The sequence below is a fragment of the Ranitomeya variabilis genome, chromosome 5, assembly GCF_051348905.1.
Source record: "Ranitomeya variabilis isolate aRanVar5 chromosome 5, aRanVar5.hap1, whole genome shotgun sequence".
NCBI classification, from domain to species: Eukaryota; Metazoa; Chordata; class Amphibia; order Anura; family Dendrobatidae; genus Ranitomeya; species Ranitomeya variabilis.
The window spans coordinates 169,663,211-169,681,517 of record NC_135236.1 but is presented as its reverse complement, the minus strand read 5'-3'; the positions used below and the strand labels follow the sequence as shown (position 1 = coordinate 169,681,517).

The window sequence follows — 18,307 nt, the reverse complement described above, 5'->3', positions numbered from 1 at the left end:
TTATTCGGAGACGGTGAGCCTTTCCCGGCTTGTATTGTTGGTGCCGAAGGGGTCTTATTTATATTTTTATCTTTATTTGCTCCCGTTGTCTTTTTGGGAGGCTGTTTGTTGGCCATATTTGTTTCAGGTGTGATGAGATATTTTTTCATCAGAATGTCTGTAAAAATGGATGCAGCAGAAATATTAACTAGGGAGTCATGTAGTAATGAAGGTTACATTTTTTTTTTTTTTTTTTTTTTGTTTGTTTTAGAATTATTTTGCAGTTATTTTAAATGGTAGAGTGTTGGCTCCCTCTGGTGGTCGATTTTGGAAGTGCAGCCTGTAAGAACGGCTTGTAAAGTTCAGACTCCTGGCGAGGATTTTGTAAAAGAAAACCTAGGAGGATAGTGATCTTCCCCCAAGTATCTCGCAAACACTGGAGTAGCTGCAGTCTCTCAGGAGCAGCTCCTTCCTTACTAGGCTGAGCGGTGCGGTGATGAAGCACGGAGGTATGTCGGCGGGGAGGGGGGGCCGAGGAATGCAATCTCTCGGGTGCCGCTGGTTACTGCTGCCTGTGTGTGGTCTCCTTTGCTGGCAGAAGCACACACTGGAGGCTTCTGCGCCGCGGGGCTCCGCTCCTACCTGGCTCCTGTCTTCAGTAGGAGTCCCCTGACAGCGGGGTGAAAAACTCTCCCTCTCCCAGGCCTCCAAGATGGCGGGCGAGAGAGCACGTGTGTCGGCCGGGAGGTTAATTTCAGGCTCGTGCAGCCTTGGATTCCGGGAGAAAAAGGCAGGTGGTGATGCCTGGCCCCTGCAGTGAGTCTCCGGTCACTTGTCTGACACAAATGCGGCGTCTGTGGGCACAGCAAGGTGCACTTTAGGTCCCACTAGCAGGGAGCTGCTTAAGATGCGGCCATCTATGTGTCCCGCCTCCCGGAAGTCCTATTTACATATTTTAATGGAATAAAAGCATTTTTGCAGAGTGGCCACTAGGTGTCACTCCAGGATCAGAAAGGAGAGTGCATAAGGTTGTAGGTTGTAAAAAGAAAAAAGATTAGTGGCAGTTTCTATAGTTCACCAGAAGGTGGCCGACAAGAACTGTGACTTTATCATTAACTCTTTAACTATTGATAATAAAAAGATGAAGCAGAGTTGAATGCGTGAGATAACACCCAAATGGGGCCTTCGGTGCTACTATGTAAAGGGACTCTATCTGTCCCAACACAAATATTCACAGACCAACACTTCCTTCAGTTCTGGATTAAAGAGCGTAATGGGTGTTGCAGACTTGTTATTTTGCTGTCCATATGGGAGCACTATGTAACTATTATTCCCAGATAGCACTGGGTATATTGCAGCGAGAGTATGGCAATGATGGAGCTTTTTACTTTTGGCGGCAGAGTCGGCTCCAAAATGGCGCCAGCGCGAAAAAAAAAAAAAAAAAAAAAAACAGTCCCGTGCGTGCTTCTACCAACAAGTACCCCGGCCTTCGGTTACGTCGGGCCCTCTCCCTCTCACCTCCACTTTTCAGAGATCCGGACCGAGAGTCCAACAGCAGGCACTGGCGCAGGTATACCGCGGCAGGTAAGTTACCAACCTGCACCTCAGATGTCCAAGGGCCGGCCAGATCCCCGGAGCCACCCACGTAGGAAGACCGAAGTGGGTGATGAAGGAGACCGCGATGATCAGCAGTTGGAGCGCCCGCGGGGATTGGACACCAGGGCGCGCTCTATGGTCTCAAGGTGCCGGCGCCGCTCTACCTTAGATGGAGGGAGCGGGGACGACTGTCCGAGGCAGCGCTTCCTCTCAGTGGCTCCCCTCACAGCACGGCATGTCCTAAGATGGCGCCTCCTCACTTCGCTCACCACTCACACCAGCCGGGACACGGGAGAAGGCAGCCTCTCAGGTACCGCAGCACACTCCGGGCAAAACACGGGGTCCCCGTGATATGGGAGGGTATTCACCTCTGCAGGCTGCCTCGACACAGACCCCGCACCTGATCCGGCAGCCAGTCGGCGGGAGAAGCGATCTCCTGGCAGGCCCCAAGACCGCCCGTATGTCACCAGAATTAACTGTGTCCCAGCACAAGGGTCCGCACTCCAAACGAGCAGAGAACACTCCTAAGATGATGAGCTATCAAATAGTGTCCTCCAGTTCAGTGAATGGATCTTCCAAATCTTGGATTTGGTCAGATTATAAAGACCAGCAGAGGAGCTCAAGGGGAGCACGTCTTGCTCCTTCAGCTGTTGGCCACGCCCCTGACCTTTCATTATCTTAATATACACTTAACCTTGTAATATCTTCACATCCTGTTCCGTCCAGATGTGTCTGGATCCCAGAATTCCAAGCAGCAAGAGTTCACCGACCTCCATATTGGGACATCCAAGTGATGGGTGTCTCAATATGGAAACTGCTGGTGGTACCAGCCTCTAGCGCGGTACCACCAGTGGAACACAGTCACACACACACACACACACACACACACACACACACACACACACACACACACACACACACACACACTGTATATGTCATACGCAGCCTCTTGCGTGGTACCACCAGCGGAACACTGTCGCGAACACGCCGCCGCCAGGATCAGCCGAATGATTCACTGACTGCCGCCATCTTTGTACAGGAGGAGCGCAGGGGGGACACAGCTCAAACGAGAGTACACATGAGGGAAGAAGACAGCACAGTGGTGGAGAGAAATAGCAGACAAGGGGGAGAGCACGTGGGGTACACAGGTCAAAGAAGAGATGACATGAGAGGAGAAGACAGCAGATGGGGAGAGAGAGAGCGCAGAGGGGTGAGAGAGACAGAGCACAGGGGGGAGACAGCTCAACTGGGACAGCACATGAGGGGAGAACACAGCACAGGATGGACAGACACAGCAGACAAGGGGGATAGCACATGGGGTAGACAGGTCAAAGAAGAGAGCACAGACAGGAGAAGTCAGCACATGGGGAAAGAGAGAGTGGATAGATGAGGAGAGAAATTTTCAACGCTGCAAAGCCTGTCACCAGCATCGGGCCTCCATCTAGTACATTTATACATATTAGTCCAAAAAAGTTTAATTCAAGAACACATTCACTATACTATTACACCAAAAGCCTAACTGGTATATTAACCAGGCCACAGAATGTTTATGTTCCAAAGTAGAAATTTATTAATGATAAATAGAATAAAATGGTTTTTTCCTATCGCCACGACAGCACCCCTACGAGAGAGGGGATCCGCCCACCTTCCGGACAGGAACCTACAGGATTTAAAGGGGCGGTCCCCCTCACCACTCCAGTTTGGGTTCCTGTCCGGACGGCGGGAGCCTGCAGAAATAAATCCTACCCGGGTCCGCCATGCCTCTGTGCGGTGTCCGTAGCGAACGACAGAATCGGGGGCCCGGAAGCAGCGTCGGGGGTGTCCTGCTTGCAGACCCCCCCTCGTCTGACCACACGGAGCACGTTCCAGGGACGGGCAGTGCCGTCCTGGTCCACAGTGCAGGCGCGGTGTTCAGTGCTCACACCGGCGCAGGTGAACCCGGAAGTAGTTCTCACACTTCCGGGGTAAGCTGGAGGAGGAGCGCTGCAGCGTTTCAAAAGAGCGGCGGCTGTACAGGAAAACGTGCAGCAATGTCTTCAGTAGGAGACACCGAGCACCCTCAAGGAGAGGGACCGGAGCAGCGCAGCAAGAGCGGTAGCCGTTCTAGAAGCAGCAGCAGCGTGGTACGGGGGCAGCAGCGTGTGAGCGCCCCAGCGTCACAAGTGGATCGTTCTCCTCCAAAACCGGTATTCACAGATTCAGCCTCATGGTGAGTGTTTTCAATGCTCCTGGTGCTGATATGGTCTGTTATTTTGTGCTTTGTTTTAGGGGAAAAAATCATCTAAATCTAAGCACAAGCAATGTGCGTTATGCATGTCCCCAATGCCTGACAGTTATACTAAAAGGCTTTGTCAGGTGTGCATCTGTCAGACCTTAGAAGAGGAGGCTCCCCTTCGTTCGTCAGACCTTAGAGAGGTCATCAGGGAAGAAATAAACTATTCCCTTAGAACCAGCCGCCATGGGAGGTTAAGCAGGGACATATCTCCAGGATCTAGTCCGTCCCTGCAAGAAGGTGAATGTTCCCGCTCCTTGTCACCATCCTCCTCAGAGGAAGAAGGAAGACCATGTTTTTCAGTTGATAACATGGATATATTGGTTAGAGGAGTCCGAGCAACCATGGGGGTTACTGAGAGCAGGGAACCGAAATCTGCACAAGACTTAATGTTTGCGGGCTTGTGCCAGAGGAGTCGTAAGTCATTCCCGGTCGTGGATACAGTGAAGACCCTTATAAAACGGGAATGGGATAAACAGGATAAAGGTTTCCTACCGTCGTCAGCAAAAAGAAGGTATCCCTTTGACGATGATGATCTGACGGTATGGATGAAGGTCCCAAAAGTGGATGCAGCAGTGGCCTCTTCATCTAAAGCCGGAGCCTTACCTCTTGAGGATGTCGGCCTTCTGAAAGATCCGTCGGATAGGAAAGCGGACATGTTTTTGAAGAAGGTGTGGGAGTCGTCTGCTGGTGCTTTCAAACCGGCAATCTCCAGTACTTGTACGGCTAGATCTGTCATGGTTTGGATAACCCAGCTGGAGGAACAGCTGAAATCCAAAGTGCCCAGAGACAAAATACTAAACTCCCTATCGCAAATACGGGAAGGAGTGGCGTATTTAGCGGACGCATCTGTGGATTCGCTGAAGTTAGAAGCCAGATCAGCAGGTCTTTCAAACGCCGCTCGACGAGCCCTATGGCTTAAGACCTGGAAGGGAGATGCCCAGGCGAGAGCAAAACTGTGTACGATTCCATGTAGGGGTGAGTACCTGTTTGGCCCGGTATTGGATGACATTCTAGCTAAGGCTGAAGATAGGAAAAAGGGCTTTCCTAAAGTGTTTAATCCTACCTTTAGGAATACCTTCAGGAGGCGCTTCCAATACCGAAGACCTTATCAGAACCGGGACTGGGAATCAACAGACCCGAAGAAAAAAGGTTCGGACTCTAATGCCCCATCGTCTTCATCAAGAAGAAGAAGAAATTACCGTTAATAGTGATCTCCCAGTAGGGGGCAGGCTAAAACACTACTATGCTCAGTGGGCCAAAATATCATCGAGTAACTGGGTTTTGGGCATAATTAAATCGGGGTTAAAATTAGAGTTTCGGGAAAAACCTTCAAATTTCTATATCTTAACTAACCCTGATTCCTTAGACCAACAAAAGGCCCTTGAAAAGGAAATTCAGATGTTAAGACAGAAGAAAGTTATACTAGAAGTTCCAAAACAACAACAGGGGAAGGGGTTCTATTCCCCTTTATTTTTAATTCCCAAACCGGATGGTTCCTTTCGAACCATCATAAATTTACGGAAATTGAACAAGCATCTACAATATCGTGCTTTTAAAATGGAATCTATTAAAACAGCGACTAAACTTCTCTTTCCCAGATGTTATATGACAGTCCTGGATTTAAAGGATGCGTATTATCATCTGCCCATTCATCAGGAGCATCAACAATTCCTCAGAATGGCGGTGCGTTTAAACGACCAGGTCAGACATTTTCAGTTTACTGCAATGCCATTTGGTCTATCTATGGCACCGAGAGTGTTCACTAAGGTCATTTCGGAAGTAATGGTCTATGTCAGAGAACACGATACGTTAGTTGTACCCTACTTGGATGACTTCCTAGTAGTGGGGAATTCGTTTTCTCAGTGTAAAAATCGCCTAAATCATGTAATATCTTCCTTACAGGACTTAGGTTGGCTAGTCAACTTGGAAAAATCAAAGTTGGTTCCATCATCGACTCAGACTTTCCTAGGTATTCTGCTAAATTCGGAAGAGCAACTATGTTTCCTTCCGGAGGAGAAAAAGCAGAAGATAGTGCACAAAGTCAGTACTGTAACAAAAAGGCCAGATCTGACTTTGAGAGACGCTATGTCCCTTCTGGGATCCTTGACATCGTGCATACCGGCCGTCCAGTGGGCTCAGTTCCACACTCGAGTGTTGCAGGCCCAGGTCTTGGTTGCAGAGAAGAATCTTCAAGGACAATTAGGCAAAAGACTCAGGCTATCCACTGCCTCTCTAGACAGTCTGAGATGGTGGCTAGACATGGAACATTTAGGGAAAGGAGTAAGCTGGAATATAATACCAGACAACACGGTCACAACCGATGCCACCCCGATAGGATGGGGAGCTCACATAGGAGATATTTGGGCTCAGGGGCAATGGTCTCTCTTAGAGGCTCAAGAGTCCTCGAATTGGAAAGCGCTTACGGCAGTCAAAAAGGCCCTACTCAGGTTGCTACCATCTCTGCTGGATTCACATGTAAGAGTCCAGTCAGACAACACAACAGTAGTGGCGTATCTCAACCGTCAAGGGGGTACAAGATCAAAATCCCTAATGAACACCGCCTCAGACATTCTCAACATAGCCGAAGCTCATTTTCGCTCTCTATCGGCTGTTCACATTCGGGGAGAGCTCAACACAGAAGCAGATTACCTCAGCCGTCATTCTCTAAGTCAAGGAGAATGGGTTCTAAATCGGCGGGTGTTCAAACAAATAGTAGATCTTTGGGGGTTGCCCGTCATAGACCTATTTGCAACGAGAGAGAACAGACAAACCAGGAAATTTGCTTCGCTTCAGCTGGCAGACAAACCCTGTGTGATAGACTCCCTTCAGATGCACTGGGATTTCCCTCTAGGGTATGCATTTCCCCCAATGTGTCTGATCCCTATAGTCCTCAGAAAGATCAGGGAGGAGAGGGCGAGAGTGATCTTGATTGCCCCCTTTTGGCCCAGGAGGGCATGGTTCTCGTTACTCAGAACAATGTCTGTGACCGATCCCTGGGTATTGCCAGTCACTCCGGAGCTTCTTTCTCAGGGTCCATTTCATTACCCCAATGTGGAATCCCTACATCTGACGGCGTGGAATTTGAGAGGGAGTTATTAAGGAGAAGAGGGTTTTCAGAGGCTCTCATTTCTACTCTGTTAAACAGCCGGAAAGAAGTTACTACTAAGATCTATGCTAAGACTTGGAAAAAGTTCCTTGCCTTCTACCAACATCCCTTTTCAGGCAAGGTTCCAATTCTGGCTATTCTGGAATTTTTACAGAAAGGCCGAGAATTGGGCTTGGCAGTAAATACCCTTAGAGTCCAAATTTCAGCTCTGGGGGCATTATATAGCAGTGATGTGGCAGGGAACAGATGGGTTTCCAGATTTATTAAGGCCACTGAACGTTCTAATCCAGTGTATGTGCCCAGTCTGCCACCATGGGATTTAAGTTTAGTTTTGGATGCCTTAACTGAACCCCCCTTTGAGCCAATTGATTCAGTCTCCATTAAATATTTAACTTTAAAAACCGCCCTCCTAGTTGCCCTAACTTCTGCTAGGAGAGTGAGTGATTTGCAGGCTTTATCGGTAGATCCCCCTTATTTAATGGTCTTTCAGGATAGGATCGTGTTAAAACCAGATCCAGCATATCTACCAAAAGTAGCTTCCAAGTTTCATAGAAGCCAAGAGATAGTTTTACCATCATTTTGTGACAATCCAGTTTCAGCTGAAGAGCAGAAATGCCATATGCTAGACGTTAGAAGAACGCTGTTAGAATACCTCCACAAAACAGAGCCAGGGAGGCAGAGTAGGGCTCTGTTTGTTTCCTTTCAGAACCCGAGAAAGAGGGCGAGTGTAACGAAAGCGTCTATCGCCAGATGGATAAGAGATGCCATATATCTTGCTTATATTGCCAAAGGCCAAACACCACCAGATGGCATCAGAGCCCACTCTACTCGAGCCATGGCCTCATCCTGGGCGGAAAGAGCAGACGTCTCCATAGACGTAATATGTAAGGCGGCAACTTGGTCATCTCCTTCCACCTTTTATAGACATTACCGTCTTGACCTGTCAGAGGCCAATTTAACCTTTGGCCGTTCAGTACTTAGTACTGTAGTCCCTCCCAGGTGATTGATCTTTGAAAATCTCTCGTAGGGGTGCTGTCGTGGCGATAGGAAAACCGGTTTTTACGTACCGGTAATAGGATTTTACGGAGCCACGACAGCACCCGCACATTCCCCCCCGTAGTTAATCACTGGTTTCCTGCACTCTTTGGAAAGTGTGCTATTAGTTATCACTCTTTTAGAGGTGGTGGTATTTAGTAATGTTTAAGTATATATGTTTATGTACTAACTCAATGGGCGGTGTCCCTTATACTCTGAAACACAAACTGGAGTGGTGAGGGGGACCGCCCCTTTAAATCCTGTAGGTTCCTGTCCGGAAGGTGGGCGGATCCCCTCTCTCGTAGGGGTGCTGTCGTGGCTCCGTAAAATCCTATTACTGGTACGTAAAAACCGGTTTTCACAACAAAATACAAAAGATGCCTCCAATCCAATAAACCGGCTGGAATACCCCGGCCTTGTGCGAGTGTGCAGAGGTAATTATGGTCCTTGATTAGGTTATTGCTGGAGTTATTTTGTGCAACAACTTTGTGTAAAACTGGATGTACATCATTCTTTGGGTGCCGTACAATATATGGTGTTGTGGCCATACTTATGATTGGTTCTTTGTATCCTGATATAAGCCTTATGGGCTATTTGGATAGCAACTTACACAGAAATATTGGCACCTCAGCACAGTAGCTTTTCTCTAGCAACGTACTAGGACATAAATATACATTTATAACCTTAGAAACAGATTGTGTACAAATAAAAAATGTTTTTTATATATATTTTTAAATCTGTTATTGGTTAATATCTGTAACGCACACATCGCCGGTTTATTGTATTGGAGGCATCTTTTGTATTTTGTTGTGGAAAAAACCATTTTATTCTATTTATCATTAATAAATTTCTACTTTGGAACATAAACATTCTGTGGCCTGGTTAATATACCAGTTAGGCTTTTGGTGTAACTCCATCTAGTACAGTAGATAAGTGTTAATGACGAGATCCAGGTCAGATCTTTTTCATTATTTGTTACATGGTTCCATGTTCCCTCAGTCAGCCCCCAATAACCTGGTGGCTCAGGCTGCCCAGTTCCCTATATTGTGGCTTTATTACAGCTGTACTGCATTTCACTCTCTTGCGGACTCATCTTAGGGTCACAGGATGTCATACTTACCGTATACTCGAGTATAAGCCGAGATTTTCAGCCCATTTTTTTAGGCTGAAAGTGCCCCTCTCGGCTTACACTTGAGTCATTGTCCCAGGGGGTCGGCGGGGGAGCGGCGGCTGTCACATACTCACCTGCTCCTGGTGCGGTCCCTGCATCTCCGATGGTCTCCGGGCGCTGGGAGCTCTTTCTGTGTTCAGCGGTCACGTGGTACCGCTCATTAACCCCTTCCCGACCTGTGACACAGCGTATGCGTCATGAAAGTCGGTGCCAATCTGACCTGTGACGCATATGCTGTGTCACAGAATGATCGCGTCCCTGCAGGTCGGATGAAAGGGTTAACTGTAATTTCACCCAACCTGCAGGGACAGGGGGAGTGGTACTTCAGCCCAGGGGGGGTGGCTTCGCCCCCCCTTGGCTACGATCGCTCTGATTGGCTGTTGAAAGTGACGTTTCACTTTCAATCAGAGCAATCGTAATATTTTACCAATGAAAATTAGTGAAATATTACAATCCAGCCATGGCCGATGCTGCAGTATCATCGGCCTTGGCTGGAGACTGCGATCTGCCACCGCCCCCATCCTCCGTCCTGTCCTGTGCTCCGCTCCCCTACGTCCTCCTGTCTGCTCCCCCCGCAGTCCGATCTCACCCCCCCGTGGCCCGATCCCACCCCCGCATACTTACCGGCCTCCGGTGTCCCTCCCGGTGTCCGTCCGTCTTCTGCATTGGCGCTGCCATCTTCCAAAATGGAGGGCGCATGCGTAGTGCGCCCACCAAATCTGCCGGCCGGTAGATTCATTCCAGGTACATTTTGATCATCACAGCGATCATTTTGATCTATCACATCGATCAAAATAAAAAAAATAATAAATAACTCCCCCCTTCCCTTTATCACTACCATAGGTAGGGGCAATAATAAAATAAAGAAAATATCATTTCTTTTTTCCACTAGGGTTAGGGTTGGAACTAGGGTTAGGGTTAGAACTAGGGTTAGGGTTAGACTTAGGTTTGGGGTGAGAACTAGGGTTAGGGTTGCAATTAGGGTTAGAATTAGGGTTAGAATTAGGCTATGTGCACACGGTGCAGATTTGGCTGCGGATCTGCAGTGGATTGGCCGCTGCGAATTCGTAGCAGTTTTCCATCACGTTTACAGTACCATGTAAACTTATGGAAAACCAAATCCGCTGTGCCCATGGTGTGGAAAATACGCGCGGAAACGCTGCGTTGTATTTTCCGCAGCATGTCAATTCTTTGTGCGTATTCCGCAGCGTTTTACACCTGTTCCTCAATAGAAATCCGCAGGTGAAATCCGCACAAAAAACACTGGAAATCTACGGTAAATCCGCAGGTAAACGCAGTGCGTTTTACCTGCGTATTTTTCAAAAACTGTGCGGATAAATCCTCAACGTGGGAACATAGCCTTAGGGTTAGGGTTGGAAATAGGGTTAAGATTAGGGTTAGGGGTGTGTTGGGGTTAGGATTAGGCTTGTGGTTAGGGTTGGGATTAGGTTTATGGTTAGGGTTGGGATTAGGGTTAGGGTTGTGGTTAGAACTGAGGGGTTTCCACTGTTTAGGCACATCACGGGTCTCCAAACGCGACATGACACCACCATTGATTCCAGCCAATCTTGCGTTCAAAAAGTCAAATAGTGCTCCCTCCCTTCCGAGCCCCGACGTGCGCCCAAACGGTGGTTTACCTAAACATATGGGGCATAAGCGTACTCAGGAAAAATTGCACAACAAATGTGGGGGTCTAATTTCTCCTGTTACCCTTGGGAAAATAACAAAACGGGGGCTAAAAACTTAGTTTTGTGGGAAAAAAAATGATTTTTTATTTTCACCCAGGGGCTCTCCAAGTGCGACATGGTGTCCGCTAAAGATTGGAGCCAATTTTTCATTCAAAAAGTCAAATCAAATGGCGCTCCTTCCCTTCCGAGCTCTGTCGTGCGCCCAAACAGTGGTTCCCCCCCACATATGGGGTATCGGCGTACTCAGGACAAATTGTACAATAACTTTCGGGGTCCAGTTTCTCCTTTTACCCTTGGGAAAATAAAAAAGTTGTTGCTAAAAGATCGTTTTTGTGACTAAAAAGTGAAATGTTAATTTTTTCCTTCCATGTTGCTTCTGCTGCTGTGAAGCACCTGAAGGGTTAATAAACTTCTTGAATGTGGTTTTGAGCACCTTGAGGGGTGCAGTTTTTAGAATGGAGTCACTTTTTGGTATTTTCAGCCATATAGACCCCTCAAACTAACTTCAAATGTGAGGTGGTCCCTAAAAAAATGGTTTTGTAAATTTTGTTGTAAAAATGAGAAAACGCTGGTCAAATTTTAACCCTTATAACTTCCTAGCAAAAAAAATTTTGTTTCCAAAATTGTGCTGATGTAAAGTAGACATGTGGGTAATGTTATTTATTAACTATTTTGTGTCACATAACTCTCTGGTTTAACAGAATAAAAATTCAAAATGTGACAATTGCGAAATTTTCAAAAATTTCGCCAAATTTCCGATTTTTTCACAAATAAACACAAAAATTATCGACCTAAATTTACTACTAGCATGAAGCCCAATATGTCACGAAAAAACATTCTCAGAATTGCTAGGATCCGTTGAAGCATTCCTGAGTTATTACCTCATAAAGGGACACTGGTCAGAATTGCAAAAAATGGCTAGGTCATTAAGGTCAAAATAGGCTGGGTCATGAAGGGGTTAAAGTAATGAATATGGATGCATATTCGTTACTTTAATAAGCGGTTCTTGACCGCTGAACATAGGAAGAAGCTGCCGGCTCCCAGAGACCATCTGACAGTGAGAAGCTGCCAGGGACCGCGCCGGGAGCAGGTGAGTATAACGGGGAAAGGTGAGCATTGCGCAATATTCACCTGACCCCTGTTCAACCGATGGGCGCCGCTCTGTCTTCCGCGTCCTCTGCTTGTTGAGGTCAGAGGGCGCGATGACGTAGTTGGTGTGCGCCCTCTGCCTGAACAGTCAGAGAGCTGGACAACAGAGCGGCGCGCAGCAGTGGAACGGGGAAGGTGAATATCGCAAGTGTCGGGGGCCTGAGCGACGAGAGGTGAGTATGTGATTTTTTTAATTTTAATCAATCTATGGAGCATCTTATGGGGCCATCATCCTTTATACAGCATTGTATGGGGCAAATGTTTCTATGGAGCATCTTATGGGGCCATCATCCTTTATACAGCATTGTATGGGGCAAATGTTTCTATGGAGCATCTTATGGGTTCATCATCCTTTATACAGCATTGTATGGGGCAAATGTTTATTTGGAGCATCTTATGGGGCCGTTATTAACCTTTGTGCAGCATTATAACATATGGGGCATATTTTAATATGGAGCATCTTATGCGGCCCATCATGAACTGTATGGAGCATTATATGGGGTTCCTGATTCAATATGTATATTCAAAAACACTTAACCTACTAATGTCTCAATTAATTTTACTTTTATTGGTATCAATTTTTATTTTTGAAATTTACCAGTAGCTGCTGCATTTCCCACCCTAGGCTTATACTCGAGTCATTAAGTTTTCCCAGTTTTTTTTGTGGCAAAATTAGGGGTCTCTGCTTATACTCGAGTATATACGCTACATACTGTTGCATAGCATATATCAGCCCATATAGCCCTAAAAACTTTACTACTGGTCTGATTCCCTCTTCACATGATAAGAATAACCACAGTTTGTGTCAGTGAATGACATGGATACTTTCTCTTCGCAGAGGACGTTCAGTTCTGTAAAGGAATCATGACGCTTCTGTTTAGTATGCACTCTTTATTCAAGAGCCCAGTAAGTCAACTTCGTGAGCTGTCTCAGGACATCCATGGACATCTTGGCGATATAGACGAGGTAATATTGTAGCCATGTATTGTGCAGAACGCAAACTTCACAGTAATGTGAATTTAAAAACTGCACATCCATTCCTTCTGCTATTTGTAGCCAAGTCATTTTACAATAACAGAATAGCATTTCTCTTTACTAGCATTGGGGGATGCAGGACTGTGAGTATACACCCTGTCTCTAGGAGGCTTGACAGTAGGTGAAAAGAAGTGGGTGGTCCCCTCTCCAAGGGCAATAGACAGCTCAGTTTTCAAATAGTGTCCATAGGAGGCAGACACAATGTTTATAATGATTTCTTGTGCTCATCATAAAATCTCTTCCTCATAGCCTTCTTTGGGGGACACGTGGTGTTATCTCATATCAGTCAAACCTGGTAACAGGTTCCCCTTAATCCCCATCATTTTTCATTGTGGCCATATACTACTATTTCTTATTACTTGTTCCTCTCCAGGTCCTCGCCTGACTTGTTACTCATGCGGACTTCTAAACTAGTCTTATTAATTATTACCATTTCATGTTTTACTTATTCGGTGATTTCAGTTTACTCAATTTCTTGATGTCTAATGTTCATAAAAGTACATCACCCTGCCTTAATTGTATGATACATGGGGGAACTCTATATTTTAAAGTTAAGTTTCCAGCCCTAAGTACCTTTCCTGTGCTTTATCTCATTTTTGACGGTAGGGCTTGAAGAGTCTGCTCTGCACAGATGCTTTCATATCAGATGTAGGATTACATCCCCCTGATCTTCTTCGGTCTTACCGGATCACTTCCGAAACATAGCCACTGCAGATGAGACCTCTGACTCAAACTGTTAGTTGGATACTAAGCTGACCTAATTTAGGCAGTGAGAGACATTTCCAAGTCAGTGACAAGTCTGCGTTATCCTTGCCAGGAACTTTGCTTTTGGTGGCATCATTAGCAGCAAATCAATATTCCCAACCACAAAGACTTTGACAGAAGTGATGGCACTCATCCCTTATTTGGATGATCTTTCGGTGAAGGCCCCTGTCTAAGGAAGACCACCTGTCTCCAAATTATCTTTGATTTGTTAGACCTCTTCAGTTGAATCATCAACCAACAGAAAGTCATGTCTAATGCCATAACTGTGTCTGAAATTTCTGGTTATGTCCTTTAACATCTCGTGAGTCAGGTCTTCCTTCCCCAGACAAGTTCTTTCTTCTTCAAGCTGGATTGTCATATTTACATGATGGAGACCTTGTGCTCCATCAGCTTCTGCTTGCGGGTTCTGGGCACAAGTGTCTCAGTTTTTGAGGTGGTTCCTTTTGTCAAATTTCACTACTACCAACCACAGCATTCCATTGTGTCTCTCTGGAACAAGTCAGTGAACATATTGGACATTGGATTGTCTCATCTGTCACCCTCTTTGATTTTCTTTGGTGGTTAACACCCGTGCTCTACTTTTCTGTAGTTCCTTCCTTCCTCTCCAATGGCCAGTGGGAATTACTGATGGCAGTCTCTCTCAGGCTGAGAAGCAGTGTTTGGACGTCACACCACTTGGGGTCTCTGGTCAAAATCCAGCCTCCAGATCAACCTTGTGGAACAGAGTTGTTTTTTTTTGTCTCTCGCCCACTGGTCCATCCTTCTTATGGGAGCATCCACTTCCAGTGCAAACAGACAACTTGACTACCTGAACCATTAATGGGCACCAGGAGCCCCTCGGCCATGAGAGAAACTAGCATGATTTCTCACTTGGAAGTGCATCATGTTACAGGGTTCTCTGTGGTCTACATTCCCAGCATGAAAAACTGGGATGTGGACTTTTTCAGTTACAGGGGTTGTCTACTCTAAAATGACAAGATTCTATCACTGGGTGACTTGTGAATCCTCACAGCATGTGCATCAGGCTTCTGTTTCTTAAGTCTACAGTGCTGCTACCTGGACCTCTTTTCACACAGCTTTTGAGTTTACGGTGCTACAGGCCACTGTCTACTAGGCAGCCCGTGTGGTCAGCTGTTATTTTTCCTACCCATTGAGACTGCTCTAGAGTGTCTCACGGTTCTGTGTCCCCAAACGCTATTGAAGACAAAATTGGATTTTTGTACTTGCTAGAAAATCCCTTTGTTGCTGAAATAATTGGGAGGCACAGCTCCCAGTGTATTCTAATTGGCATTTTGTACTTGCCATAAAATAATTTTCTTTATCGCTTCATTGGGGGACACAGGTAACCATGGGTGTATGCTGCTGTTGCTAGGAGGCTGACACTAGGCAAAAAAGTTAAAAGTAGCTCCTCCTCAGCAGTATACACCCACCGACTGGCACAAAGCACCTCAGGTTTAGCTTACTGTCAGTAGGAGGCAGACCTGGATCCGATCCGTCTTTTTCCCTTACAGGTCACTTGTTGTCGATCTTTTTTGCAACGAAATCTGGCTATTTGTTCCCAGGTAAAGACTTTCCTTCAAGGAGTCACCCACCTTGTACCTCCTTATCGTCCTCCGATAGATCCATGGGATCTTAACCTTGTTCTTGTCCGGTGTACTCCTTTTGAGCCCATCAAGACATTCCGTTTTCTCTCCTGTCATGGAAGGTCGCCTTTTTGGTTGCCATTACGTCCATCAGGAGAGTCTCTTGAGTTAGCAGCATTATCCTGCCGTTCTCCATTCCTGATTCTGCATCAGGACAAGGTGGTTCTCAGACCCATTCCCTCCTTCTTGCCTAAGGTGGTCTCTTCATTTCACATTAATGAAGAAATTGTCCTTCCTTCTCCATGTCCCGGTCCACCCCCTGGAGAAGTGTCTACACAAGTTAGATCTGGTCAGAACTATCAGAGTCTACCTTTCAAGGACTGCTCCCTTTTGCCACTCTGATGCCCTATTTGTCATCTCTGAAGGTCGTTGTAAGGGTGTCCCAGCTTCCAAGTCCACTATTGCCCGTTGGATTCGTTCTGCAATATTGGAGACATATCGCATTCAGGACAAACAGCCTCCTCCAGGGGTAAAGGCTCCCTCCACCCGGGCGGTGGGAGCTTTCTGGGCGGTTCGTCACCAAGCCTCGGCATTACAGATTTGTAAGGCCGTGACTTGGTCTTCTTCGCTCACCTTCGCAAGGTTTTACAGGGTTCATACCCATGCCTCGTCTGATGCAGGCCTGGTAAGGAAGGTGCTGCAGGTGGTAGTTACGCATTGGCCGACCTAAGTCTGTTTCTTTACATTCTTTTTGTTTCCCTCCCTTGGAACTGCTTTGGAATGTCCCATGGTTACCTGTGTTCCCCAATGAAGCGATTTTTGGTACTCATCGTAAAATCTCTTTCTTGGAGCCTTCATTGGGGACACAGCACCCTCCCTAACTGTTTGTACCTGTATTGGGCCTATGGGCCTTTGTTGTTGGGTTGGTACATAGGTTGAGTTTTGGTTGCTTCTCCTACTGCTTTTACACTATCTGAAGTTTGTGCCAGTCGGTGGGTGTATACTGCTGAGGAGGAGCTACTTTTTTCTTTTTTGCCTACTGTCAGCCTCCTAGCGACAGCATCATACATCCATGGTTATCTCTGTCCCCCAATGAAGGCTCCAAGAAAGATTTTACAGTGAGTACCAAAAATACCTCTTTCCCGCTGAATAAATTTGGGTGCAAAGCTCACATCCTATTCTTGTTCTTCTTGCCCAGGGTCTTTTCTGGTTGTGTCAGGTCATGTTGGATACTTGTTACAGCATTTTTTGTTTTGAGTTGCTGGGTTTTTAGTTGCTCTCAAACTACATTCAGGAATAAACTAAACTGCCTAGTGTCCTAGGAAAAGGTATATCCCACTAGATGGAGCCAAGAGATTTTTCACCTAATATTGGCAGGGTGTATACACCCACGGTCCTGTGTCCCCTAATATACTCAATGAGAAAAAGCTTTTACTGTGCATACAAAAATCTATTATTTTTTTTGTTTGTTTTTAGTAGAAACTAGCTTTTTTACGTTATGATATTATTTTGGGTAAGCTAGAGCAGAACGTCTAGCTCCACAATACTGTCATGATTATAATAATATATTCGAGCCAGAGTATTACATTGTTATTACATAATCTTCCTGCTCATTATTACATACTATAAATCAGACATAACCAGTTACGTTTTCATTTCTAAGTTTGGTGAATAATTTTTTTGAACCAGCTGTGTGAATGGGTAATACATAGATTTTTGTGTACTCATCGTAAAATCCTTTTCTCCGAGCCACTCATTGGGGAACACAGGACCATAGGTGTATGCTGCTGCCATTAAGAGGCTGACACTAAGTGAATATATAAAAATTAACTCCTCCTCCTCTGCAGTAAACACCTACCACTGGCTACAGCTCGAACCAGTTCAGTGACAAAGCAGTAGATCAAAACCATCAAATACTGGTACAATATGTCAAACTGAAGAACAAAGACAGCCGTCAGGCCAGTAGGGTGGGTGCTGTGTCCCCCAATGAGTGGCTCGGAGAAAAGGATTTTACGGTGAGTACACAAACATCCATGTTTCTCCTTCGGGGACACAGGACCATGGGACGTTACAAAGCAGTCCCTGGGTGGGGAACCGACACAACAGATCAAACCCTATGTACAAACTATAGATGCACTACCGCCGCCTGCAAGATTCACCTGCCCAGTCCCGCATCTGCAGAAGCCTGAGCATGAATGCTGTAGTGCTTAGAGAATGTGTGCAAACTGGATCAAGTCGCAGCCTTGCAAACTTGTTCCGCTGACGCCGAATGCCCGCTGGGATAGGCTTGCCCCATAGATGGTAAGACTCTTGAATAGCCGAGCGAATCCACCTGTCTATTGTGGATTTTGAAGCGGCAAGTCCCTTCCTGTGACCCTTAGAATGAATGAATAAAGCGTCTGACTTACGGAAGGACGCTGTCCGTGAGATGTACCTCCTGAGAGCCCTCACCAAATTCAAAGTGTGAAGAGCCCTGTGTACCGGTGCCAGGCAAAACGCAGGCAGGACAATGTTCTCATTAAGGTGAAAAGAGGAGACCACCTTGGGTAAGAAAGACGGGCACTGCCTGAGAACCACCATGTCCTGGTGGAAACTTAGAAAAGGAGCTTGACATAACAGAGTGGCGAGCTCTGAAACTCGCCTGATTGACGTCACCGCGACAAGGAAAGTGACTTTCCATGAAAAGTGGGTTAGCGAAACGTCCCCCAGTGGTTTGAAAGGAGACTCCTGTAGAACACCCAGGACCAAGTTAAGGTCCCAGGCATCCAAGGGCGTTCTATAGGGAGGCACCACGTGGGAGACCTCCTGAATGAAAGTCCTCACTTGCGGCTTGGAAGCGATCCTGCGCTGGAGCAAACAAGAACAAGTGCTTCCGCCCCGATGGCTTTTGGATCCCGGGACCGAGCTATGCATTCTGGCACCTTG

At 46.4% G+C, this 18,307-nt stretch overlaps 1 protein-coding gene across 4 annotated transcripts in view; it reads left to right on the top strand.

Moving 5' to 3' along the window:
* FANCI (FA complementation group I) overlaps nucleotides 1-18,307 on the top strand; it is a 126,420-nt gene that overhangs the window by 98,397 nt on the left and 9,716 nt on the right. For all 4 annotated transcript variants that reach the window (XM_077263478.1, XM_077263480.1, XM_077263479.1 and 1 more), the window contains exon 29: nucleotides 12,838-12,965. In XM_077263478.1, the coding sequence (XP_077119593.1) occupies nucleotides 12,838-12,965 (128 nt within the window). The remainder of the gene's footprint in view (nucleotides 1-12,837; nucleotides 12,966-18,307) is intronic.